Source organism: Pogoniulus pusillus, chromosome 12 (genome assembly GCF_015220805.1).
Source record: "Pogoniulus pusillus isolate bPogPus1 chromosome 12, bPogPus1.pri, whole genome shotgun sequence".
Lineage (NCBI taxonomy): Eukaryota > Metazoa > Chordata > Aves > Piciformes > Lybiidae > Pogoniulus > Pogoniulus pusillus.
This window is the reverse complement of record NC_087275.1, coordinates 16,806,039-16,831,995: the sequence shown is the minus strand read 5'-3', so window position 1 is coordinate 16,831,995 and position 25,957 is coordinate 16,806,039. Positions and strand designations below refer to the sequence as shown.

The 25,957-nt window shown below is 43.1% G+C and overlaps 1 protein-coding gene across 1 annotated transcript in view; it reads right to left on the bottom strand.

Moving 5' to 3' along the window:
- Positions 1 to 1,733: 1,733 nt before the first annotated feature.
- The window catches only part of MRPS6 (mitochondrial ribosomal protein S6), a 51,480-nt gene continuing 27,256 nt past the window's right edge, over positions 1,734 to 25,957 (bottom strand). The window contains exons 3-4 of the mRNA XM_064152208.1: positions 17,368 to 17,507; positions 1,734 to 2,384 (exon numbers count right to left, since the gene is read on the bottom strand). Of these exons, the coding sequence (XP_064008278.1) occupies positions 2,204 to 2,384; positions 17,368 to 17,507 (321 nt within the window). The 3' untranslated portion in view covers positions 1,734 to 2,203. The remainder of the gene's footprint in view (positions 2,385 to 17,367; positions 17,508 to 25,957) is intronic.

Genomic DNA, 25,957 nt, shown 5'->3' with positions numbered 1-25,957 from the left:
TTTTCAGAGTCCCATTAAAACATTTAGCAACAGAAATACTCTGCTGAAATTGAGCGTCCTGAAATTCTTTAAGCCCACACTACCAACAAACAGGATTTTGACAGCATAGTCAGATGTATGGAAGACACACTCCTGGTCCACGGAGCAAATTACTGCGTACACAAACCTCCTGGGGTGAAGCCACTGGCCACAGCAGCTGCTTTGCAAGCAGAGTGCTTTGATGGTGCTGAGCCCTCAGTATGCTGAATAAACCTCCAGAGTAAAAGATTCAGCTGAGAAAGAGAAACAAGATCAGGAGAAAGCAGCAACTGGAGACATACCCAAGATCTTCACCACAAAATCAGTTGTGCTTATTTGTTTGCTGAAGGTTAAGACAGAGAAAACATTTCAGAGCTGGGAGAACAGCCAGTTGTTATTTTAATACTTGCCCAACTCTGCATGTCCACAACCCACAAACAAGAAAACCAGAGTATCTAGGAGCATATAACTACTTATTTTATACACTAGGGAACATAACTCGAGGAGAGGTTGAAGAGCTTCAGCATCCAATTCTCTGGTAAACAGAACTAAAATACTGGTATTCAATCTGTCTGGGCCTTTGGGGATGCCAATAGAGTTGGACATTTTAGATATTTGCCATGGTTTGGCTGCAGAGACTCTTCTGGCTCTTCAGCCACACAGTAGTGCCCTGAAGTTTTATTCTTGGACATCAAGTTGGTCATAACCCAGTAGGACAAACTGGATATCAATGATCAAAAAGACAAGCACATCTGAAAGCCATGCTGAGGTTCCCTTCCTCTGCAGGGAGAATTTATGATCACTTAGGGCATGGGTACTTGCTTGATCCATGGCACAACTCATACTTTTTGCTCAAACCCAGAATTGGCCAAATGCTCTGATACACTCCAGCATCCATTCCCACATTCACAGCTACGGAGAGAGAAGGCACACACTGTTATGTATTAGCTTCCCAAAATAGCTAACTACCAGTCTGAGTGGCTGACCAGGCTAAACAAATTGCAACCCAAGACTACTTCCTTAGCCTCTCCCACCCCTATTAAAACAAAAACAACAACAAAAAATTAAAAGTCCTTATTAGAAACTATCAATTATGAAGAAAATAGTACATCCAGTTGAGAGCCAGCCATTCAGCAGATCTTCTCTAAATAAATCCTGCTGCTGAGAAAGCATCACTGCTTATGTAAGCACAGCCCAGGCCAGCAAGTGGGGCTTTGCTTCTGGCTACTGGCTTCAGTGGGCACTGTTTCTACCCCAAAGATAAGGAAGACTTACTCTCAGTCACTCCTTTCTGCATGGTCGGTACCTCAGAAAACAGATCAGCTGCAGCTCCAAGATGGTCTTCAGTGGCTTAAAAGTGGAAAAGAGTGGATGTTAGGAGCAGGTTCTTTACCATGAGGGTAGTGGAACACTGAAACAGGTTGCCCAAGGAGATGGTTGAGGCCCCATTCATGTACTTACCCAAGGTGAGGCTCAACAGCCCTCTGGGCAACCTGCTCTAGTTGAGGATGTCCCTGCTGACTGTAGAGGGGGTTGGACTAGATGACCTTTGGAGGTTCCTTCCAACCCAGACCATTCTATAAGTCTGTGATATGTGAGCATGGTTATTGTCTTTTACCTGTACTTCGAACAGAGTTACTACCTTAAAGAAATAAGTAGGATGTGGCATTTGGCAACCTAAATTATGTTTAATGCTTTAAAAAAAAAGAGCCAAGTTTTATTTTTAGTCACACTTTATTACCTTTTTCCAAAAACAAGAAAAAAATCAAAGAATCTCCAACAAATCACATCCCTATACTCCTATATTTACACTGCAGACTTCTTAATCTCTCATGTAAATGCACATATTCTGAGGTAATCTCTTTTCCCAAAAGAATGCTGTTTTTAGCATTCTGATGGTGGATGAATCTTCACCATCAAAGAAATGCTCTAAGAGAGAAGAAAAATCAAATCTCACGCTTGTCAGATACGAAGATAAAAGCATATAGATTAAGTCTAGATTCAAATAATTGTGAACAAAAAGAAACTTTAGATTTTACAATAGCTTAAGGCAGCGTAGTGTAACCATACACACAACATGGCCCAAACCGATTATTTTTAACAGGCATTAAGTTATCACAACAGCTTTCCAGAGGAGGAATAAAAGAAGATAGTAAAAAAGTTTCAAGCATGTTTGTTGAAATCTTCACTTCTTCTTGGCAGTAAGTTTGTCTTCATAGTTGGCTGGGACTATGCCACTGCACTCTTCTGTCTTTGATGGAAGATGCTTTATAAAGGCAGGTCTAATTACATCGATATCACGTCCTAAATGATCCATCATGGGTGATACTATCGAAGGTGGGGCCTCTAAGTCTATTAAGAAATACCTGCAATGAGAAACATACACAAATAAAAGATAATCCAAAATCCCACACAATACCTGTGCTGCCACAACTTTAACTCAAGTAACTGTTTTGCAGGGGTTTACATCAAACTTTATATTCTTTTCTCTTACATTTTGGTACCAGAATGGTTTGAAAGAAAGACTCAGTAGTATCTTGATTTCAAATAGAAGTTCAAACGAAGCAGGCACAGCCCACACTTTTCTTTGTTGTATAGCACCACTTAAGCCAAGGAGATCAAAGAGAACTTACTCTTCTTGTACCTGCTCCACTGATTTCCACACCTTGATTTAATAAAACTACAATAAAGTTAGGGTGGCACATTCATTTCAGCTACAACACACACCCTCCTCTCAGCTCAAAGCATTGTCTCTTTGAGGAACAGATGCCAGTGTGAAACATACATTGTAGACAAAACTAACACTGGAGGCAAGACTGCTCAGTGAGGTGTGTGCCCTGATGATAGAGATACAAAGAAGGCAGAGCTATTGAATGTTGTCTTCATCTCTGTCTATACTGTTGGTGACTGTCGTTAGGAGCCCCAGGCCCCTGAGGTCCCAGGAAAGTCAGGATAAAGGAGGAGTTTGCCTCAGTTGATGAGGGCAAGGTTAAGGATCAGTTAAGCAATACAGATATCCATAAATTCATGGGTTCTGATGGGATTCACCTACGGATGTTGAAGGAGCTTGTGAAAGTCACTGCTAGGCCACTTGTCATCTTTAAGTTGTGGAGAACGGGAAAGGACCCTGAGGACTGGAGGAAAGCAAATGCCATTCCAGTCTTCAAAAAGGGCAAGAAAGAGGGCCCAGGTAACTACAGACCTGTCAGCCTCACCTCCATTCCTGGAAAGATGGTGGAACAACATATCCTTGGTGCTGTCTCTAGACATATGAAGGATAAGAAGGTCATTGGGAATGATCTCATTAATATTTACAAATGTGTCAAGGGCGAGTGTCAGGAGGATGGAGCCAGGCTCTTCTCAGCAATGTCCAACAATAGGACAAGGGGTAATGGGTGCAAGCTGGAGCACAGGAAGTTCCACATAAACATAAGGAAAAGCATCAGAACACTGGAACAGGCTGCCCAGAGACTTTGTGCAGTCTCCTTCACTGGAGACTTGCAAAACTCTCCCGGACGCATTTCTGTGTGACCTTACTCTAGGTGACCCTGCTCTGGCAATGGGGTTGGACTAGATAATCTTTCAAGGTCCCTTCCAACCTCTAACATTCTGTGATTCTGTGATCTCAAGCTCATACACACCAAGAGACATTTATTCTGTTAAAGTTCTGCTTCAGAGATGAATGGAAATAAAAACCCCAAACCAAACAAAGAAGGCAAACCCCACAGCAATATCAAAATAAACCCAAGGAGATTGACATCCTAAATTAGGCACACTGCTGATGTGAACGTGGCTTACATTTTCAATCTGAAGAGTGGGAGCTGAAGTTGCAAACATACAATGCCCACTTGTGCAGTTGGAACTTGGCAAGGCACTGTCATGCTCACCTAGGTGGGACTGAAGAAGTCTTACTTTCCCATGTGCACAACATGTGTAAAATGCACTGCTCCAGGTAAGCACTTTGTGCTCACCACACAGCTATCCTTGACCATCTATAAAGAAAAAGCCGACTGCCTGCCTAAGGGAAGGAGAACATTGTTTCCCATTAATATCTTAGGTCACCAAGGTTACTTCTGCAATAAACTCCTTTGCCAAAGAACTGCACCTCATACATAAGCTGAATTATAGCTTTGCAAGAGGTTTTTATAAACCCAGTATGTTCAAATAAACAAAGAGGTCTACTGCACTTCATGAGCCCCATTTCAGACAAGGGACACAACCACACACTGCACATTAACTAGATCCCATTTCTTAACATGATGCATACCCTGACTTCATAAGCAACATGTCTGTTTTCCCTCCCAGTTAGGAGCAATCTAGTGGCAGCCACCAGACTAATGCAAAAAACAAGTGAGCCATGTCACTGGCCATCCCTCTTCCCTTAGAATGCTGTAATGAAGCAAAATGGTCAACACAGCTGTAACCAGAATGCTTTGTGATAGCTTTGTCTGCATTTGGCATCACACAATAAAGAGACATTGCAACTGTCTCCAAAATCCTACTGAAGAGAACTAACCACTCACCTTGTTTGCAGGGACTATCAGTAACTTAAAGCCTAAATGTACAGCACTGTGCTTCCAGCCTATTTATTTCATCTTAATCTTTACACAGCCTCTTATTAAACTGCCCCTCTCCTTGTACTTCACTCACTAGTACATGCTGAGAGTGATGGCCCTTAAATGAAGTCACATTACCCAAAGATGATTAAGCACCCCAGTTTGATTTAAACACTGTACCTAGCAGAGAGGAGCCAGCTTAGCATAAGCATCACTATCCATCTTCATAAAGGTAATCTCAGAGGGTAAGTCACCAAGTTTAAAGCTGAACTGGGAGTCTGAGGAGGAAATACAGGAGATGAGGTCACGAACAACAGACACGTTCATGTTACTCACACTGCATGGGGTTTCTTTCCATCCAACTAAATGTGTTTTATCAAAAATGTTAAACACAAAGGAGATTCAATGGGCCAGAAATTACTCGAAGAGAGCTTGTTGGATTACTACACAGAGGTAGAACCCACTTGTGGAAAGCACAGCAAAGATGCTTCTCCTTAGCCAGACATCTTAATCCAAAGTCCTTATGCAGTCCTCTACATAAACAGCCACAATTACTCTCTGAAGTCTTTTGCAGAAAGACCAGATTGAAGAACTGAATTCTTGTATGTGAAGGGTCTGACAGCAAAAAAAATGTCACTGCTGGGGGGGCTATCTGTGGCTGAGCATCACTGAAGCCAAGAGCCCAGTGCCAGGTCACGTCAGCAAAGGTGCTGCTCTTCTGACTGCAAGAGGGCTGCTAAGAGCTACTGGAATAACTTGCTTCAAGCAGGATTTGGAGCAACACTGGTGGGCTCAGTCCTCCTTGCAAATCCTCACAGACTTCACTGGGGAACAGGATTTGGCTTAATATAGTTGTAAGCCTGAACTGCCTGATGTTTTCTGGTCTCCAGAATTAAAAGATGGCACCTGTTTAAAAGTTTAGGGAGAGAAACAATTTTTAAGCTTGGATAATTCATTAGAAATACTGCACAGCAATATCTGAAGGATGCACACTCAAAAAGGGCAAGTAGTATTTTCTGTTAAAGCTATTAGAAGCCACTGGTAAATTTAACAGATGACACTTCAACTCTTCTCCTTGGGAAGAAGCCTTCCAAATCCTCTCACAATGGCAGCAAACCAAAAGGAAGATGGGGGAAGAAATTCTAGCTGGTGATCTATCATCACTTTCACAGCCCATTCCCTTCGAAAGGGCACTCATTCCTATTCCAACCCATGCTCTTTGCTGCACCACTTCAGTCCCACCTTTTCTCAACAATTTGACTTCATTTCTGCTCGCAAGTTGTATGCTGCTTTCCATTGTGTTCCTAAAACGGCAACACCGTGGGGTTTTTTTTTCCTCCAAAGGCTGCTTTGCAACTTTGTGCTTTCTCTCACATTAGCAAAGGGTGGAAATTTCCACTGACGCACTGTTGATAACTGAAGGAGCAGGGGGGGATGGGAGGATGAGCTGTTACAGCCTATCTTTATGACTCCTAGCAGAATAGGTATTTTATCTGACAGTACCAAACTGCAGTAATTGGGAACAAGGCAAGTTTTTAAAAACAACCACCACCTTCCAGCATTAACAAGCAACGTTTGCTGCCTTCTGCCAAAAAAGACAAAAAGAGAGGAGAAAAGGAAGGCCCACATATAAAACATTGTTTCTGCATTAAAGAAAGAGGAGAAACTAACAGCTGCAAAAGCCATAACCAAACACAATTGATAGTGCAATCCCTGAGGAGATCTGGAAGCCCTTCCCCCCAAAACAGGCATATTTAAACCAACTCTCATGAGGCCGTGGCGTTTTTAATCCACCCTCCATAAGGCATGCAGCCACCTTAATTTCAGGCAGTGATCTATGACCCAATACCCAACACTGTAGATACTGTTTGTCTAGTAAACAAAACCACATCCCAGTGAGATTTAAAGACAGGGGGGAAAACAGGAATGCAGGAGGGAAACCACCTCATTTTTTCTAGCAAAAATGCAAAAGCATTTAGGCTCTCTAGGAGTCAGGCATCAGGGGAGAAATGCAGGAAAATTCCACTGACTCAATATGAGACCAGAGTTATTTTTGTCATCCTGCTTCACTGTAAATAGAAGAATGATTTAAATGCAGCAGAGCAAACTGAAACGTATTAAAACAATGCATTAACTGAAACAAAACTTAAAACAGCATAGAATTTTCAAATAAAGGAGGTCACATCTTTGCACATGAGAGGTGGGGGGAAATTAAAAAAATCCAGGTTTCATTTCTCCTTTTTAACACATTCAAGACAGAAATTGCTTGATCCTCCAGTCCTAAGGATACTCAAATATTTTGTTTTCGAATAAACAGCTTAGGACTTCAAAGAACTCTGAAAAGCACCTGGATCAAAATGCACTTTTAAACCCTTCTGGAGTACAACTCTGTCAGCTGGAGAGCAGAGACAAAAATCACACGTATGGTAGACGTGGAAGAGGCTGTGTAGTCCCATGGCTGTGCCCAAAAAAAATGTCTGTATGCTTACATTTCTCTTTTGCACAGCAAATGGAAGCCTCCCCAGTGGGGCTGCAGAAGACACAAAGAAAAGATGTTCTGATGAGCAAGTGAGGCATCAAACAGGGAAACACCTGAAGGAAAGCAAGCAGCAGCACTTGTCTGAGAACAGCTAGGCATTCATATTCATTAAGGTAATCACATACAAATTGATTTTTTGGTTTTGTTTTTTTTTTCCACTTGAATGATCTCTTCATCTATGGGACCACTGAAGAGAAGCAGCTTGCCATTTCCCACCCCCCCAACTCTTCTGGTAGCTGCCCTTCCTCAGCAGAGCAGGCCTGCCAGGCAAGTTCATACTCAGAAGGATTCTCATTTTGTAGCTGGAAGGACTAGTACCCTTGTTACCTTTATGGAATAGCCCCTAGAAAATCACAAGGGCAGCAAGTGGGGAAACAGCAGATCAAAACCAAAAGCTGGTACCTTAGTAACTGGACTGTGCCACAGCAATGACATAAACAACCCATAGTGAGTTAATACTTTGAGGGAAAAAATATTTTACTATCTCCAGTCCTCAGAAATTTCATTTGTCAAATTGCATGCACAGATGCCCATTATGAAGTTTATTAACTAATGGAAAGGCATTTTGCAGTGTTGGAGAAAAGTAATTTTAAAAAATACTGTTAGACTGCAGAAGAGAAACCAGCCTGATCTGCTTGGAGTATCTGAACAGTCATCCTCACTGGAGAGCATTTCAGAAGTCTGCAAAATTGTTATGAGCAGGGCTGAAATTACAGCAGCAAGTATTAATTTTGCCTCTGTCAGTTCTCTGCCTTCTGTATAATTTTCAGCTTAAAAAAAAACCAAACCAAACTCGAAATGGTGACTGATTCCCATCCCACTAAGCCCACCATCTGAAAGCAGACAACGAATTTAATCAGTTTTCCTTGCACAAGGACGCTACAGAATTTAATGCATCAGCAAATGATCCTGGCGCCTTGACATCACAAACTACTTATTACATGGTGACATTTCTTCTGAAAAGCACTAAAACTACAAATTGCACTCCCTCAGGTAAGGTGGAAGGAAAAAAACCACACATTTCAGGGCTCTGATACTTGAGGCATATCCATGCTTACATGTATGTGCCGGTCGACAAAAGCATCTGAAGGAAAAGTAATGGTTCAACTCATCAATGAAGCAAGCCCCATCTAGTGGAAGAAGATAATCAATTTAGCAAAGATACCACAAACGTGCATAATACTCAAATATTCAAACTGGTTTTGTTCTTATCCATGTGCAGTAGAGGTCCAGAAGTCTTTCTTGCTGAAACAGATCAAGATGCTCTAAAGAATGAAGAGAAACTAATAACACAGGCTGTGTACCAAAACTGAGCTTGGTGGTATTAAGAAAGGTTATGTCTGCAAACTCTTTCCTCTGTTTGCCTCTCCTCCTCTTTGGTCATCGAGAAGCTACTGAGCATGGTGCAACAGACACATTGGAGGGAAGGGATGCCATCCAGAGGGACCTTGACAGGCTAGACAGGTTGGGCTCATGCCAACCTCATGAGGTTCAACATGACCAAGTGCGGGGTCCTGTATCTGTGTGGGGGCAATCCTGGGCACTGGTATAGGCTGGGCAGTGACCAGAGAGAAAGCCCTGAAGAAAAGGACTTGTGGGTACTGGTGGGTGAGAAGCTCAATATGAGTCCCCAGTGTGCACTTGCAGCCCAGAAAGCCAATTGTGTCCTCAGCTGCATCAAGAGAAGTGTGGCTAGCAGATCAAGGGAGGTGATTCTACACCACTCTCACGCAACCCTGCCTGGAGTATTGTGTTGAGTTCTGGAGCCTCTCTTACAAGGCACAGATGTGTTGGAACACATCCAGAGAAGGGCTATGACAGTGACCGGAGAGCTGGAGCACCTCTCCTATGAGGACAGGCTGAGAGAGTTGGGATTGTTCAGTTTGGAGAAGAAAAGGCTCCAGGATCTTATTTCAGCCTTCCAGTATCTGAAGGGGGCCTACAAGAGAGCTGTTTTTAGAATGTCAGGTAGCGATAGGGTTAGGGAGAATAGATCCAAGCTAAAGGAGAGTAGATGTAGATTAGACATTAGGAAGAAGTTCTTCACCATAAGGGTGTCAGACACTGGAACAGGTTGCCCAAGGAGGTGGTGGAAGTCCCATGCCTGGATGTTTCTAAGGCCAGGCTGGATGTGACTCTAGGCAACCTGATCCAGTGGAAGGTGTCCCAGCCCATGGCAGGGGGGCTGGAACTGGATGATCCTTGAGGTCTCTTCCAACTCTGACAATTGTCTGAGTCTGTAAACACATCAGTACATTTCTCTGTAGGATGAAGTCCTTTAACCATGAAGCAGTTTGGACTTCACTAGAGTGGGAAGAAGGTTTGTCAGAACTTGTAAGCATTCCAGAGAACAATTCTGATAGGCAACTATTATTCCACTCTTACAAACAAACACCACTGTATCCATACATCTGAACATGGCACATAATTGGTGCAGCTATGTTTCCAAAATATTCAAATGCCTTAACATGATTTTCAGTCGCTGAAATACTCCTCTTAGCAATTATCTACTCCTTGTGTACTGGGCCACTGAGGCACTGAGCAATGAGAGAGCTGTGCCCCCTTTCCTGAGCACACACTGTGGCAAAGCCACACCACGTCACACACCACATAAAGAGGGCAAAACACAAGGTGATCCTGCGGGAGGCAGCACCACTTTGGACCCTAAGCAACCCAGAGGAGGTCAGAGTCACCTTTGGGAAGCCCAGGACAGCCTCCCTCTTGCAATCAAGAGAGGAAGCTCGTAGTGGAGCTTGGTGCTCCCAGTGAGTAACTGCAGTGCCACAGGGAAGCCAAGTTCCTCACGCTGCGCTCCCGGGACAGGACCTCCTTGCCCTGCCATTTCCCCATCACACAAGCAAGCTCACAGCACAGCTAAAACCTGGATTTGCCATACCCGTGTGGTGGTAGGCCTGTGTCCTGCAGTCGGTGTACCCCAAAGTCCCTCCCTCTGTGGTTTGAACGGGAGAGGAAAAGGCGGGAAAAACCTGTTTCCACCCCGGCCCTGCAGGCGTGCAGGGGGGAGCCAAGGGCCCTGTCAGAACGAGGGGTGCCCGGGCAGTGCCCACGCTGGGATCGGGCTGGGGCCTGGCTGCGGTCTTCGCACCTAGGGAGTGGTAAATGAACCCTTTGTCTAGGAGCAGCATAAATACTGGGGGGCTTCCCGCCTTGGGGCCCCCACCTTAGAGTTCTCCCCCGCCTGGATAGTTCCTGCCACAACAGCTTGATGGGGCAAAGATGGGCTCAGCCATGCCCAGGCATGTTTGCCTGCGCCCCTCCTTCTGTGCTAGGGAAGCAACCGTGGGAGGGGAGGGCGAAAGCCCTGGCTTCATGGAATAGAGTGAGGCCTGGCAAAGTGCCATTCCTATTGGCCAATCCATGCCCAATGCCCCACTAGTCCTGGGCTGGATATTGAGAACAGGGATGAGCAGGTAGCACGAGGCTGCTGTCGCTTCATTTCTGCATCCCAAACTTGCCTGGAGAGTTTACCAGGAACGGGCTCCAAATGCCTGCAGGCAGTCACCCTGCACAGCCCCCAGCGTGACACAGTGCCGAGGCCATGCACACCTCAGGGCATCCTGCCTGCCCCTGAAAGTCTTCCTGCTAAGACTACAAGTCCTGGAGACACACAGACTGTCCAGAAGAGCCAGGGACAAAGTCAGAGACTGTCTGCCTTCTTTCACCAGAAGCCTGGGAGAAATCAAGTCTCAGCAGCCAGTCAGACCGAGTTCCACTCGCTTTGGGTACTGCCTGACTTGTAATTCTGTGAGGAAATACTCAAAAGCCTCTTCCAGTACAATATTTGCATTTGCCACTTCAAGAAGAAGGTTTTCCAACCTCTCCATTTCTTTTGAACCTGTGAATAAGTTTCTGGTGAGTTTCAATGTTAAACAGTTTCAGTAGTTATTAACAATCATTGCTTGGATATCAAAATTAAAACAGATCATTAGTTTGGTGTAATCCTTCACAACCCAATCCCACAAGAAGCTATCAGTCTAAATCCTGTGCTCCTCAGTAGGCTCTGACAACCACCAGGGTTCCTGCACAGCTCCTACAGAAAATGCCCCATGCAGACATTAAGGTAAGATTCAAAAACACAATTTGGCAAGAACAAAAGTAAGACCCGAGCTCACTATTTCAGAAAACAAGCGAGCTGATGAGATAACTGGGAGTGAAAGGCAAAACAATAAGAGACCAGCAAGAGAACAACACATGAAAATTGCCATCTTTTCAGAGTCAGATTTGAAAGGCAAAAAAATAACCCTCAAGGCAATGAAAAACTGGCAAATAGAACATGGAAATTGTTATTAATAATCAGAACTATGCACAGCTTAGCTGCAGAACTCACAAATAGAGTAAATGAAATAAAAATGCAGGGAGAGAAGGGCTAGGAAAGTTCCCTCTATTGCAGGCAGATTTCATAGGGGAAAGCACAAACATATACAAAACAAAGCAGGGGGGAAAGGGTACAGTGCTCTGTGAACTTACAAAGCCCTACTAAATCTGAGCACTGCCCAAGCTCAAGTGTGTGGGGGTTTTTCTACAACAGGTGTATTAAAAGGAAGAATGGAAGCAACACTAAGTAGGAAAATACAATCCCTAACAACAAATCTTCATCAATGATACAAAGAGTGGGACTGAGAGCAGCCTCAGCAAGCTTGCAGATGACACTGACTGGGTGCCAGCAGGACAGGATATAATCCAGAGGGCCATGGACACGCTGGAGGAGTACAGATTACCTCATGAGGTTCAACAAGAGCAAGTCCAGGGTCTTGAACCTAGGTCCAGGCAATTACCTTTATCAGTACAGCCTGGGCGAGGATGTGATAGAGAGCAGCCCTGTGGAAAAGGACCTAGGGGTACTGCTAGACAAAAAAACTGGACATCAGCCAACAATGTGCACTTGCAGAAAGCCAGTTGCATCTTGGACCTCATCAAAAGAAGTGTGGCCAGCAGATCAAGAGAGGCGATTCTGCCACTCCACTCTAGCGAGTCCTCTTCTGGAGTTCTATGACCAGCTCTGGGGCCCTCAGCACAAGAAGGATGTGGGCCTGCTGGAGCAGGTCCAGAGGAGGGTCACAAAAGTGATCAGGGGGCTGGAGCACCTCTCATACAAAGACGGGCTGAAATAATTGGGGCTGTTCAGCCTGGAAAAGAGAAGACTCTAGAGAGACCTGCCAGGCAGCAGGCAGCCTTCCAATACCTGAAGGAGACCTGCAAGGAAGCAGGGGAGGAGCTGTTTACAAAGGTATGTAGCACTAGGACAAGGGGCAATAGTTTTAAACTAGAGAAGGGTAGATGTAGATTGGACATTAGGAAGAAGTTCTTTAGTGGGAGATTGGTGGAATGCTGGAACACGTTGTCAAGAGAGGAGATGGAGGTCCCATCCATGTAGACACTCAAGGTCAGGCTCGTAGGGGATGTACTTGCTTACTGCAGAGGGGTTGGACTAGATGATCTCTAGGGGTCCCTTCCAACCCAGTGCATTTCTATTAATCTAAATCTCTAGGATACAGCAAGATACACAGGATTCAAAATCCAGGCACACCTGGGCACTCTTTTTTCCAAAGCCTCTGTCATAGCTTCTTCCATTTTAACAGATTCCTAGGCTGCAAAAAGTTTGAGCCACCTTCCCAAAGGAGTGTCTGAAGCTTAGAAAGATCTGCTTTGCAGCCACCTTTGTACCATCTCCCCTAAAGCAAAAATATCCTACATACCAACCACAGCCCCCAGAACTGCCTCCTTTATCTGGTGCCCCGAAGCATGAAGTGTCACAAGCATATGATTAAGACATAGCCTGGCAAGGCCAAAGAAAACAGGTATGCCAAAAAGTGCTGTGCTGCTGAGATGTATCACTTTACAAGCAGTTGCAATATTCTCCAGTTTAGCACTGACCAATTATGTGCAATGGCTCTGCAATGTCATCACCCAGTCTCAGGCTGGATCCTCTGTTTGCAAGCTGCTCTGAAGGATTCACTGCTTCTCTATCACCTTAAACAGCCAACAAACCTGGATTTTAACATTCCTTGGATTCAAATACCAATACACACCCTATTTAAATCAGTTCACATTTGTTTGTTCCAGAAATAAGCACCTCCTGATACATGTAATGCAGTATTAAAAGTAATTTAGATACAACTCATTAGTAACTATAAACAAGCAGGGGCTAGTAAAACAAATACTTGGCACAAATCTGTTGTCCATTAGGAGGTAAAGGTTGTAAATCCATATTTACATTTTTCCACTGTTTCTTTCAGAGACAAAGTGGCCATGGGCAAGTCACTCAGGCTCAATGCCTCAACTAAATTTACACATCTAACCCACAATGGAACCAGTTTGTTGTTCACATGGTTTATTAACCTGTAAGGTAAATAGTATTTGTTATAGTTTTGTGAGATGTTACTGGAATCATGCTCTTAAAGTCTTTAAAAACAAAATACTAATGTTCTATTAACAGCAATTAATACCACAAATTGAATTAGTACCTAATTCAGCTTCAGTTTAAAAATAGCAAAAAGCTGTGATTTCAAAGTTTAGTTCCTCAGACATATCCACACAGTTCCTACTGTTATCGTTATAACACTATTGTTGTAATTACTTAAATGCAAAAGCTGCTGATGTTGGGTGTCTAGAAAAAGGAGAGTGATTTCTGCCAAAATAGGTGCATTTAAGAGAAAGACCTGAATTTGTTTTAATAGACCCTTAATCCAGATGCACCACATGCTCAGTGAATATAATTTCCTGAGAAGAAACAAGTCAATTCTGCGTTATCATCTGAGGTCTTCAAATCTGCCTGGGAAAGTAAAACTGCTCATTCCAGTGACAGCTGTGGGCCACAATCCCCTGTGACAGGCTTTGAAAAATCTCAGATTAACAGATCAATTGACAGCAAAATTCTAATTCTCTGCAAGGTCTCCTGGATATTCTCGAATTTGTAACATGCCTGTAATACAGTATACCTGAGACAGACGACGCTGAAGCACTGCAGAACTCAGAGGGAAAATAAAAAGGTTCTTATTAAGGATACAACTACCCTCCCTACTGAATTATGAATACTCATTTTCAAGTGTAATTCTTTACTGTTCACTGCTGGACACTACCAAAATCTGGCTAAGTCCAGCAGTAGCTTTGCCATGGACATCACACCCATGAGTCCTTTCACTGTCAGTCACTCCATTTTATGATATGCTGTATATTAAAAGACTGAATTGCAGTTAAAACCAGAATCAACTACATGAAGAAAACATACAGGAGACAGATGATGACTAGGCATGCCACGGAGCACATCTCAGCTGACCTGTTAATAGCTGGTGCTGTCCAGAGCACCAGCCTGGATAGCATTGGGAGTTTTAGAAGGGAGCAAAGATAGACTCACTAAGCTGATGAAAAAGATTGCTTTGATTTAGTTTGGTTTTCAGGACACCCCACACAGGTCCAGGTGGACGGGATTCCTTGCCTGAGTGACAGGTTCATGCAGCTGTCACCAGGACAAGAGCCATCTCTATGCTTTGACCCATGCTACAGCTATTGTATTGCACTCATTGTCATACAGTTTATTGCTACGAATATTGAGTTTCACAGATTGCATTAGGTTGGAAGGAACCCAAGAATCACAAAACAAATGAAAATCAATAGCTAGAAAATTTAAAAGCAAACCAAAAAATCTCCAGACTTAAAAGCTTTGAAAAATTCAATGCTCCCCCTACCACAGTCATAGAGCATCAGTTGCATGCTCACAGAAGCCCTTTCAGCTACTTCAGGAAAAGCCCAGACTAAACATGCTTTACTCCTTAATACTCCACTCTATACCAACCTGCTGAGACAGAGAACACAGAATTAAAAATACTCTACAAAGCAGAAAGGAATTTAGGATTTCTAAGTACATATAGGTGTATAAATCCAGCTTAGTGAGATGCCTGGAAATACCTTCTGGGGACTATTTCAACTCTGTCCTGTTTAAAAAAAAACACAAACAAACAACACCACCACACACCAAAAAAATGAAACCCACAAACCAAACAAACAAAAAAATCACACAAACAAAAACCCCCAAACCACCACAAATATTTTTTTATAGATTCTGTAAAATAGAACTGACTGATTTTCATAAGGTGGCTCAAAACCTGACTTTTCACTTCCTATTTCTAGTTTATGTTTAATATTCTGAGTAATTTATTCCACAGATTGTACAAAGCATTGGATGGTGTAGAGAAGGAATCCACCATAGCCATGTGCTGAACTGTAACCTACACAAAAAAATTCTCCCTCAGTACTGGGTACTGAAACTGCCTTCTGCTCCCCTCTGTAGTATCTCGTGTGAATTTCTGTTCTCCAATTGAAAGTAAGCGAAACAGCTATTTCCTGTGGTAATCTTTCTCCATCACTTCCCACTTTCAAGAAGTCAAACAGTTTAGGGGAGGAAGCTATCATATTCAAATGCAGAGCTTCCAAGTGAAGGGCAAAGCAGAATGACCACTAAATATTTAAAGGCACTTGAACCGGGAGTCAGAGGAGGAATGGTGATGGTGACACTAATCTGATGACTTGCTGCTCGTTTTTCAATACACGATTGCAATTATTTGCTACTGAAACCTTGCAACCTTGCTTCATTGAGAACACAAAACACATCTGCTCTGAGGACTCTCCAAAAGAGAGGGTTATAGTCTAGATATTCCCTCATCCTGCTTATTAAGTAAGTAATCTGCTGCAGTAAATGAGTTCAGCTAGTTTACACATCTGAAAGATCCTCTGGAGAAATGGCTTCTATTAATCTCTGCTACATAGCTCTTGTGATTCTGGTTACTACTCTCTTCTGGACTGGTTTTTTGAAGAACCCAAGACCTGATCTGCAGAAGTACTGCCTCCCAAGCAAACAGAAACTGTCACTGCAGTGGGGAGATGTTAGAGTGCTAAGTAAACTACCAAAAAAAAACCCAAATCAATTGAGAACTAGAGGTCTCAACTTCAGCATTCAGGATTACTGGAACTCAGACCCTGTGTCTTAGCTCCCTTCCTCTACAATGCTCCTTGCCCTGCTTAAGCCACCAGCAAAGACTTTATAAGATGCTTCTACTCCAACAAAAAGATGAAGTAATTTGTAATCTGTTTCAGACAAGTCTTTGACTACCTCCCATGTGTAGACAATAAGATTTCATCCAAAGATGCAAAACAGACAGGCTCAGGTCATGCTTTAAAGGAAACCATGGATTGCAAGTGCAAGACAGATATGGCCACAATGCCATTGCTTTCTGTTAAGTAACAGGCATAGGGTGGAGATTTCATTCTCTACCCTTTCTGTCAGTCTACTATAACTGGCAGCTGTTACCATGCCCACTTGCGCAGGAGAATGAAGAAGTCCTCAGAAGAGGGAGTGAAACTGTGAGCCACCTCCATGGAGATGATCCAAGAAGGGCTTCATAGAAAGTGCCCCTCAAATCACCTCACCTTCCCCAGTGCCAAACAGCCCTCATGGAAGTTGGTGGGCAGGCAGGTTCAGCAGCCATCTGATTAGGCAGAGTTGCATTACAGGGATTAGGAGGAGCATGTTGTTAATTGTTATTTTGATTACCACAGGCAGCCCCAGTGCAGTGCAGGTTGCCTAGCAACACTTCTCGGTCCTTGTCAGAGGCAGCAAGAGTCAGGATCCATTTTGGAGGTAGCCCCAAGGAGCAACGACAAGCTGGTGTAAGTGAGCAGGGGGTGAGATCCGCAGCACCTTCCCCCTGCACTTGCAGAGTGAGCCTGACATCCAAAACGCCAGTTCACAGCTTCATTTACATCTATCATACTTCCTGTAAACCACATGGTCATCTTCAACATCCTTAACAAAAGCTGATCAGAAACACAAGCAGAAGTCCTACAGAGTAATCAACATTTACTTCAGATGCATTAGAGAAAAAGAATCAATCCTGCCCATAAGCAGCTAGCAGTTTAAGTATGACTTCTACTTGTGGACAGCCTGGAGAGCAGCTAGGCAAAAACAACATAACAAAGTAACATTGTGTACACTGAGGAAAGGAGTTCTGCCAGCCTGGGCTCAGGCTACTTGGAACACCACTATCAAACACTAACAAAAAGTTGATGCCACAAAAGACACGAAACACTTGAAACACAACACATGGACACACAGAGACACAAAACCCTTTACCAAAATCAGACAATACAGGTGTACTCCCCAAAATTGCAGAGAAGGCTAAACTCCAAGTTAATGATGTACATTTTAAGGGATTTTAAGGAAAAGGACCTCACACATACCCTCCTCTTCTGTGGTGCTCCTTGTGCTTGGAGATTCTGTACGGCAGAGATCTTTCTCCCAGGTTTTCCAGGTTTCTCACAATGGCTCCTCTCTCCATAAGAGCCTCCACAGTGCGCTTCAGCACAGCTGCAGTCTCAGGCTTTAAAAGGAGAGAAAAGAAGAGAGGGAAAAAAGTGGGAAAGGTACACAAATATGGTTATTGTTATCATGGGATTGGAAGGGTCACACCTGTACTTGCACAGTTCATGCTGAAGGAGACCATTCTGTAACCCCAGAGGGCAAAGCAGAAGCAGACCTCCTCCTAAGGAAGAGAATTTTCAGGAACAGCCACATTCCTCTGTGAATTACAGCAACAGCAAAGTTCCCACCAATTTCAAGGTCAAGCCCCAACAAAAACAGGAAAAAAAGGAAGTAGATAATAGATTACACTTACCTGGTATCACTATGGGAGACCTTGGGGCAGGTGTAAGGAGCAATTACAAATTTGCAACAGTTTTAAGGTCCCAGGACTATCAAAGCTTATCAATATTGTTCACTACTACATTTGAAGTGAACAGTGCAAGTTAATCTGTGGCTTGCTGCAGAGACAATTCATGCCACATTCATGGCATTCTCACAGCCAAGCTTAACAACTGTGAATTGGATTGGATTGGTGACATGAATTGGGAGCTGGCTGAAGGAGAGACCTCAGAGAGTTGTGGTCAGTGGGGTAGAGCCTAGATGGGGGCCTGTGGCTAGCAGTGTCCCCCAGGGATCAGTACTGGTTCCAGCCCTACTCAGTATACTCATTAATGATCTGGGCAAAGGGACAGAGTGTACCCTCAGCAAGTTTGCTGATGATACTAAACTGGGAGGAGTGGCTGACACACCAGAAGGCTGTGCTGCCATGCAGCATGATCTAGACAGGCTGGAGAGGTAGGTGGGGAGAAAACTAATGAAAATCAAATATGGCAAGTGTACAATACTGCATGTGGGGAAAAACAACCCTGTTTATCAGTTCAGATTGGGTGCTGACCTGTTGGAAAGCAGCTCTGAGGAAAAGGACCTGGGAGTCCTGGTAGACAACAGGATGATCACGAGCTAGTAGCATGCCATTATGGCCAAGAAAGCAAATGGTGTCCCAAGATATGTTAAGAGGAGCTTGACCAGTAGGTCGAAGGAGGTTCTTCTCCCCCACTACTCCATGCTGGTGAGACCTCACCTAGAGTCCAGTTCTAGGCACACCAGCTCAAGAAGGACAAAGAACTACTGGAGGGAGTCCTGAGCAGGGTCACTAAGATGATTAGAAGACTGGAATAGCCATCATTTGGGGAAAGGCCGAGAGAGCTGGCTTCATTTAGCTTCAAGGAGGCTGAGGGGGGATCTTATTAATACTTACAAATATCTAAGGGGTCAGTGCCAAGAAGACAGTCTCAGACTCTTCTCTGTGGCCCTCAGTGACAGGACAAGAAGTAATTGGCATAAACTTGGAAACAGAACATGAGGAGGAACTTAACTTTGAGGGTGGCAAAAGAACTGGAACAAGCTGCCCAATGCCTATCTGGATGTGTTCCTGTGTGATTTGCTCTGGCAAGGGTGCTGGACTCCATTTTCAGAGGTCCCTTTCAATCCCCACCATTCTGTGGCTCTGTGATTTTACATTATTTCCACTGTGCACACACAATAGGTATTTGGACCCTTGACTAAATCACTGCACCTCTGTGTGGCTGACAAAGCCCTTGAAAGAGTTCAGGAACTGATCTGCAGTAATTACTCTAACATCCAGAGATTTCACCCCTCAGAAAACCAAGTCTGAAGGACAGGCAGCAAAAAAAACAGTAGGTAAAACAGATGCAGCATTTTCTCCCTTACTGTGTATCAGGGCTCTTTAGAACTCTGAATCATTTCAGTAATGACACTCAACAATATCTATGAAAATGTTAATAAAGTACAAATTAGAGTGTTTTGGAAACAACTACAGACTTACATGCTCTCGGCAACAAGAAGTGTTTTAAGGAACAGATCTCCTACAGAGAAAGGAAACTAAATGGATGTTCAACTGAACACAAACCATACAGCTTTCTTCCATGTTCCTTGTGACATTTCACATCAAGATACATTCCCCAGTCTACTAATCCAGTGAGATAGCAACAGCTGTAAATGGAAAAGTTAAAGAGCTGATTTTCACCTTCATTCCAATTTTGTTTAATCAGACCACCCTAACCTCACTGTCCTTTCTCATCCACAAGAAAACTGGTGTAAACCTTCAATCATCTTATGTATCAGGTGACTGAAAGTTCGTTACCTGAGTCTAAGGTATAGATACACAGCTTGACTAAGAAAAAGGGCTGCTCATTATTTAGCAACTGAAGGAGCTGAGGCTATTTAGTTTGAAAAAGAGGCTGAAGGGAGACCTGACTGCTGTCTACAGCTACCTGAAAGGACATTGTGGAAAAGTTGATGCTGGTCTCTTCTCATGGGTAATTAGCGATAGAACAAGAAGGAATGGCCTCAAGCTGTGGTTTAGACTGGATATTAGGAAAAATGTTCTCACAGCAACAGTGGTCAGGCATTGGAATGGGCTGCCTAGGGAGGTGGTTGAGTCACCAACCCTGGATGCATGTAGAAGTCGTTCTGGATGTGGTGCTTGAAGATATGGTTTAGAGTGAACAAGAGAGGTTATCAGTTGGGCTTGGTGATCCTGAGAGTCTTTTCCAACCTAAATATTTCTGTGATTATCCATATCCCTTAATGGAAATTGGTGGGGAAAGGTGGTACCTGAAGCTCACAACATGCAGCATGGCCCACACTTTGTCATAGGAAACCTCTCTTTTGTTTTCTGGAGGATATGTGTCTCCAAATGCAGAGCCAAAATGCGCAGCACAAGATTTGGAAACATCAACAGCTCTTAGCAAGATTTGAAGTACAGACAACCTGACACATTTTCTTGTCCATTGCCCTGTGGCAGTCAAGTCAGTCATGGAATCACACCTATCCCTCCTCACTATCAGGACAGAAATGTTATCCTCCTCTCTCCAGCTGCAAAAACTGTTTGGGAAATTTATTTTCAAGACAAAGAGCCTAAACAGTTATGTGGCCAGCAAAAGTGCCTGGGCTTTTTTGTTATTATTTCAACATATGTTTAGATTGTGTTGTAAAAGAATTGATGTCGACCAGACAAGTAAGTTCACACAAAAAGAAATGTTACTACCTCACCAAACTTCTTCAGTGCCTTTTTTCTCACAAGTAGTAAGGGTATCTCTTCTCACAGTGTGAAAAGTTAGGATAAAGGGATGAAGAGGTTTTCTAGATTATACTATGTTCACTTAAACAATATTTTAGTTCATAATGAGGAATAAGTCTATTTTTCAGCTGATTTAAAATGGCTGTCTGCATTACCACTTATTTGGTTACCAAGTAAGCAAATGTCACTCTTAGGACCTCCTTTCCCAAAACATTTTTTAACTAGTTTGGTCTCCTTTGAACTCTTTTTGACTTCTTGCCATGCTGCAAGCCCATTCCCATAAATAGCTACATTTTGGAGATTTCCAAAACTCATTAGTGCTTACCTGGAAAAAAAAAAAGTCTGTTCAAAACTTAGAGAGACTGACCAGATGGACAGGCAGACTGCAACTACACAGCCCTTTGGTAGAAAAATAGCATAAAACCAATTATGTAAAATCATGCAGGCACTCACATGTGAATGCTCTAGCTGATGCTGCTGGCTGGCCATTGACGCTGACCATATCATCATTCTCATATTCCCTTTTAAATCTACCTCTTGTCTCTAAAATGCTTCTGCCTACTAGATTCAAATACTACAGAGGTTCTCATCAACATAAGGATTTTCTTCCAAGAATGGATTCTTAGTCTTCTCTATATGCTCGTGTTTGGGATTACTTTTTATCCCCTAATACATCTAACAGCTACCACCAAGAAGTCCAATTCTGTCACAGAATCATAGAATCAACCAGGTTGGAAGAGACCTCCAAGATCATCCAGTCCAACCTACCACCCAGCCCTAGCCAGTCAACTAGACCATGGTACTAAGTGCCTCATCCAGGCTTTTCTTGAACACCTCCAGGGACAGTGCCTCCTCTCTCTCTGCCCTCAAACCCAAGGAGAAGGACAAGCAAACACTACCAGAGAAGAACTGGTAACTATCAGCTATGGCACATTACTCTCTCAGTACTTTGAGCAGTGCTGAGTGGGAAGGGTGCCTGACATATTTGTTGGGTGAGCTGACAAGACTGAAAGTGGGAACAGAATCAAGAAAAGCCAAGTAAAGAAATCAAATAGTATCCACACAACAATGCCAGCAACTAGGAAAGAGCACAGAACAAAGTCTTTATTCTGCATCACACCTGTGCGTTGCTTTGCCACTGGAAAGCATACATTCATATTCCTGCTTTTGGAGAAGCACCAGGAACAGCCAGAGAAAGAAAGCAGCTCCACCTTACTTGACTCCCTGTCCTGCACACTGCACAAATGTCAAAAAAAGGGGAGAATGGAGAGCAGAGGCTCTTCTCTTAAGACTTTCCCCATGAAGAATTTCTACCAAAGCTCTCTGTAGCTCAACTTACATGGCATAAGGGTGAGAAAAGCTGGCAAAAAGACTGGACAAGTTTTATGCTGCTTCCATCGATGCAAGATCTCAGCACTCAAACCCATCTAAACTAGGAGCTATTTGGTGAGACACCCTCATCTGCTGAGAAGCAGTAGCTTCATACAGACAAGCCAAAAATTAGGGTAACTGCTAGTGACAGCCAAATTTTAATGTTGTGAGAACCACACCATAAATCTGGCTTCGATAAAGCAGAGGCAAATCAAGAACTGCTGAGCTTATGAAGCTGGCACCACTGTATGAATTAACATCTACACAGTTTTGCCTTTTAAACAAGAGTCTGACACAGGCCAATAGGATTTTACTTACCTACATTAGTAAGGGAAATTAGCTGTTTCAAGTGAGAAAGGGCAGCTAACCTAGCAGCTTTGTTATTTTGTGCCTTGCAGCACACCTGTGTTGCAATGCACAAATGCCTAAGCCTGAAAATACACTCTTGGAAAGCAATAGGATCTGCCGTTGTGCCTGCTGCGCGTGGTTACATTGCAGAAGCTTCCATGGTGCTCAAAGGACTATGACAACAACAACCTGTCAGGTCAGTGAATAAAAATGCTATTAACTTTACTGTTGTTACTCATCTTCCACTCACATAATAAGTGCTGATCTATAAACAGAGCTCTGTTCAAAAGAGATCTTAATTGATTGAGACCTTTAGACAAACAGCTGTGTGTCCAGCAGTGGAGTTGTCAGACATAACCTTCTTCACAACCACGCAGATTTAAGTGAAATGCTACTGTGTAAGCTTACTCCTCTACATCCCTCATACCCTCAAATGACACAAACTTTTAACCTCTTTTGTACATGCCAACAGATCAGCACATTGCCTGAGTGGCTACATGTCCAACACGTTGTGCAGTTTCTAAGCACAATGGAGTGTAAGCTCAAGTCCCATGTATTTAAAAACAAACCAAACCAAGTAAGAAAAGCAAGCCACAGATTTCTACATGAAGGACTGCAAAATACTATGTGTTTTTGCAACCTCCCCACTGATGGATATACTTTGAAAACATAAATTGTTGGTTTGGAAAGCTTGTCACTGTAATCCCTCTTGTTCTTCATCTCCAAAAAAGATCATGGTTTATCATAGATTGCCTAAAGCCATCAACCAAACTATATATAGGCTAGCCTCTGCTGACCAGAATATCCACAGACACAAGTCCCTTGGTTTGCCTCAGAGCCAGACCAACTGAGGACATAGGAAATGGTAATGCCTGGCTCCCAGTCCAGGAGCCACAACATTTTTTCCTGAACAGCCAGCACTAATTCCAGTACCACAGATGTGGGGAAGTAAAGATGAGGGAAAGAAAGGAGAAGATAGAAGCTGGCACCAGGATATCCATGCTGAAGAGCAGGCAACACTACCAAGAGCACGTAAACTGTGATGTGTAATTCTAGCTTAGGTTCCCTCTACATGCATAGTCAAGCCAGAGCTCTTGCAACTGGATTCACCCTCAGTGAACTTGGTGAACTTCATTAGTGAACTAGGTTCACTATCATTCAACCATGAGTGCCTATTTTGCTCTCAAAAAGGTCTAACCCTATAGACCAGGCCAAGCTGTGGAAGGAAGGAGTGGGAGCTCACCGCAGACCGTCCAAGGGGTTTCCCTTGGAAAACTTCCCCTGCAAGAAGTAACTGAAGGACTGTTTTTCACAGATCAGAATTCTCTACACCTTCCAGGCAAACAATTACAACAGAGGTGCATTACAGAATATACTTTCTGTGTATCATTGGCTCTCTCTAGATTAACCAGGCAACTGTACTGCCAGGGAGACACTGCCAGTGCCACAGGAACTGCATGAATGAAGATCAAGAGGCAGGTTTCCACAAGATGTCCTGTCCAGTTCATTTCAAACTCTGCTATTCCTGTGAAATTACGTGTAGCTCCAGGTGTCACACAAACTACAGCTGAACACTATGCCCTAAGCACAATAATCACTGAAGTGAGCAGCCTTCTTCAGCACCTCACCAGGCTTCACAAATGGAAATGGATGAGGGTGCACCATCAATTACAGCCCAGGACCACAAATGTATGGCAATCACCAGCAAGTACTGCAACACAGTGACAACAACCTCTTTTTGAGGGGAACTCGTATACCACCCACATGAGTGAAAACCATAGCACTGTTTTAATCAGTCATATACAACTCAACAGCAAGTGTATTAAAGATATGCAAAAAATGAAAAAAATGGGGAATAATCTGATGGCAAAGTGTCTTCTGTTCTACTGGAGACCAAACAGGAACTTGTCAGCCATAAAGCTGCAAAGAACAGCTTGCAGATGGACCAGCAATGTAGCAAGAGCTTGAAATGAAGCATTTGTAATGCTGAAACCTCCTAGAAAACAAGGAGTCAGCAGCTCAGTCCTAAAGGGAAGGACAACACTGTAGCTGGAACTACAGCCATGTGAAAATACTCTGCACCACTGCTCAATTTTCCACCTCATTAGCTGGCCAGAGGGAACTAAAGAGAGGACAGAAAGTCAAAGGAATAGAAAAAATCCAGAATGGCTAAAAAAGAAATATTCTAAAGCCTCCAAAGAGTCTCTTTAAAGACAGAAGAGGAAGAAGACACCAAATACATAGTTTTGAGGCTAAGACTGTACTCAAGACTTTTTGCTGCTTATTTGGTTCAACAGGAAGCATCAGAAGTCAGTGAGCACATCTCCCTAAATTATAAACAGAAAGAAATCCACCATAATTAGTTTGATTACCCCTCAATGCAGTAATAGCAGGATAAAATTATGTCACCTTCTGGTTGTTAAACAGTTACAAAAGGTTGTTCTGAAGTTGTTTAGTGAGGTGGAAACCAAAGAATTCAAAACCAGGAATTAAAACCAACTCTTCACTACATAATAAAACACTAGAAACCTATTAATGAAAATGGTAGAAAAAGCACACATACATTTGTGAACTAGCCAAGTACAGCAATGATATAAAAGAACTTTGCAATTAGAGACAAGGAAAAGCTGGAAGGAGTCAATTTAAATTGTCACTCTGTGTTTCAATAAGCAAGAAGACACAGCAAACCAATGAAACAATAATCAGCAAGTTAAGAATGGACAGCAAAGGAACAAAAAAAATCAGTGCTACGATTAGTAAAAACCACAGCCAGGCACACAACACAGCTAGTGGCAAGGTTGTTCTGTATTCACCCATGGCACAAACTTGAACTCCTGGTACAAGATACAAAGCTGCAATTAGTATAAATGCATAAACAACAGAGAAAGTAGCCTTCAGTAGGATACAACCACTGAAAGATATGCACTGTTCAGAGAAGATCACAATGAAGATTAAAGTAGATCAAGCAAACAGAAGATGTAGGAATAATGCTGCAGCCCTGCTAAAAACAATGTGTATGTGATCCATGAACACAATCAGGACATCCAACAAATAAGCAACAGAAATGTGAGGACTCTCAATACCTGCCTGGAAATTCAGATCGAGGCATGGGTGGGAAGGGATTAGTCTAGGGAAAACTCAGTATTAGAGAAGCCTTATGCAGCCAAAACTGAGACAGTACAATTTTCCTGGTATAGAGTATGGAAAATGGGAGAAAACCAGGTGCTCCTGAAGATGATAACCCTAGCGTATGCACATCAAACACTGACTGAGCAAAAAAGCATGATACTAATCTAGGAACACATCTGGCCACTAGTGAGAAAGTGAGAGCAGGCAAGTCACCAAAAGTAAGCTTGGGAAAGCGACCAAAATTGACTCAATCTGAATTAAAAGTAACAGCACATCTTCAAAACAGACCTTCAATTAGCAGTTTAACAGGATATAAGCCAAGGTGCCAGCAGCTTCACCTGATGCAAGTATGATGCCTAGGGACTTGAATGAGGAGGAAGCAGCAAGTTTTAAAGCCAAAGTGGTGCTAGTATTTCTTCTGTTCTCAAATCCACCTTTCCTTTTCAAAGAATCAAAATTCTGCAATATGCCTTTTCCTATTAACTCAACATTTAAGATCAAAAGGAAATTATTAAAAG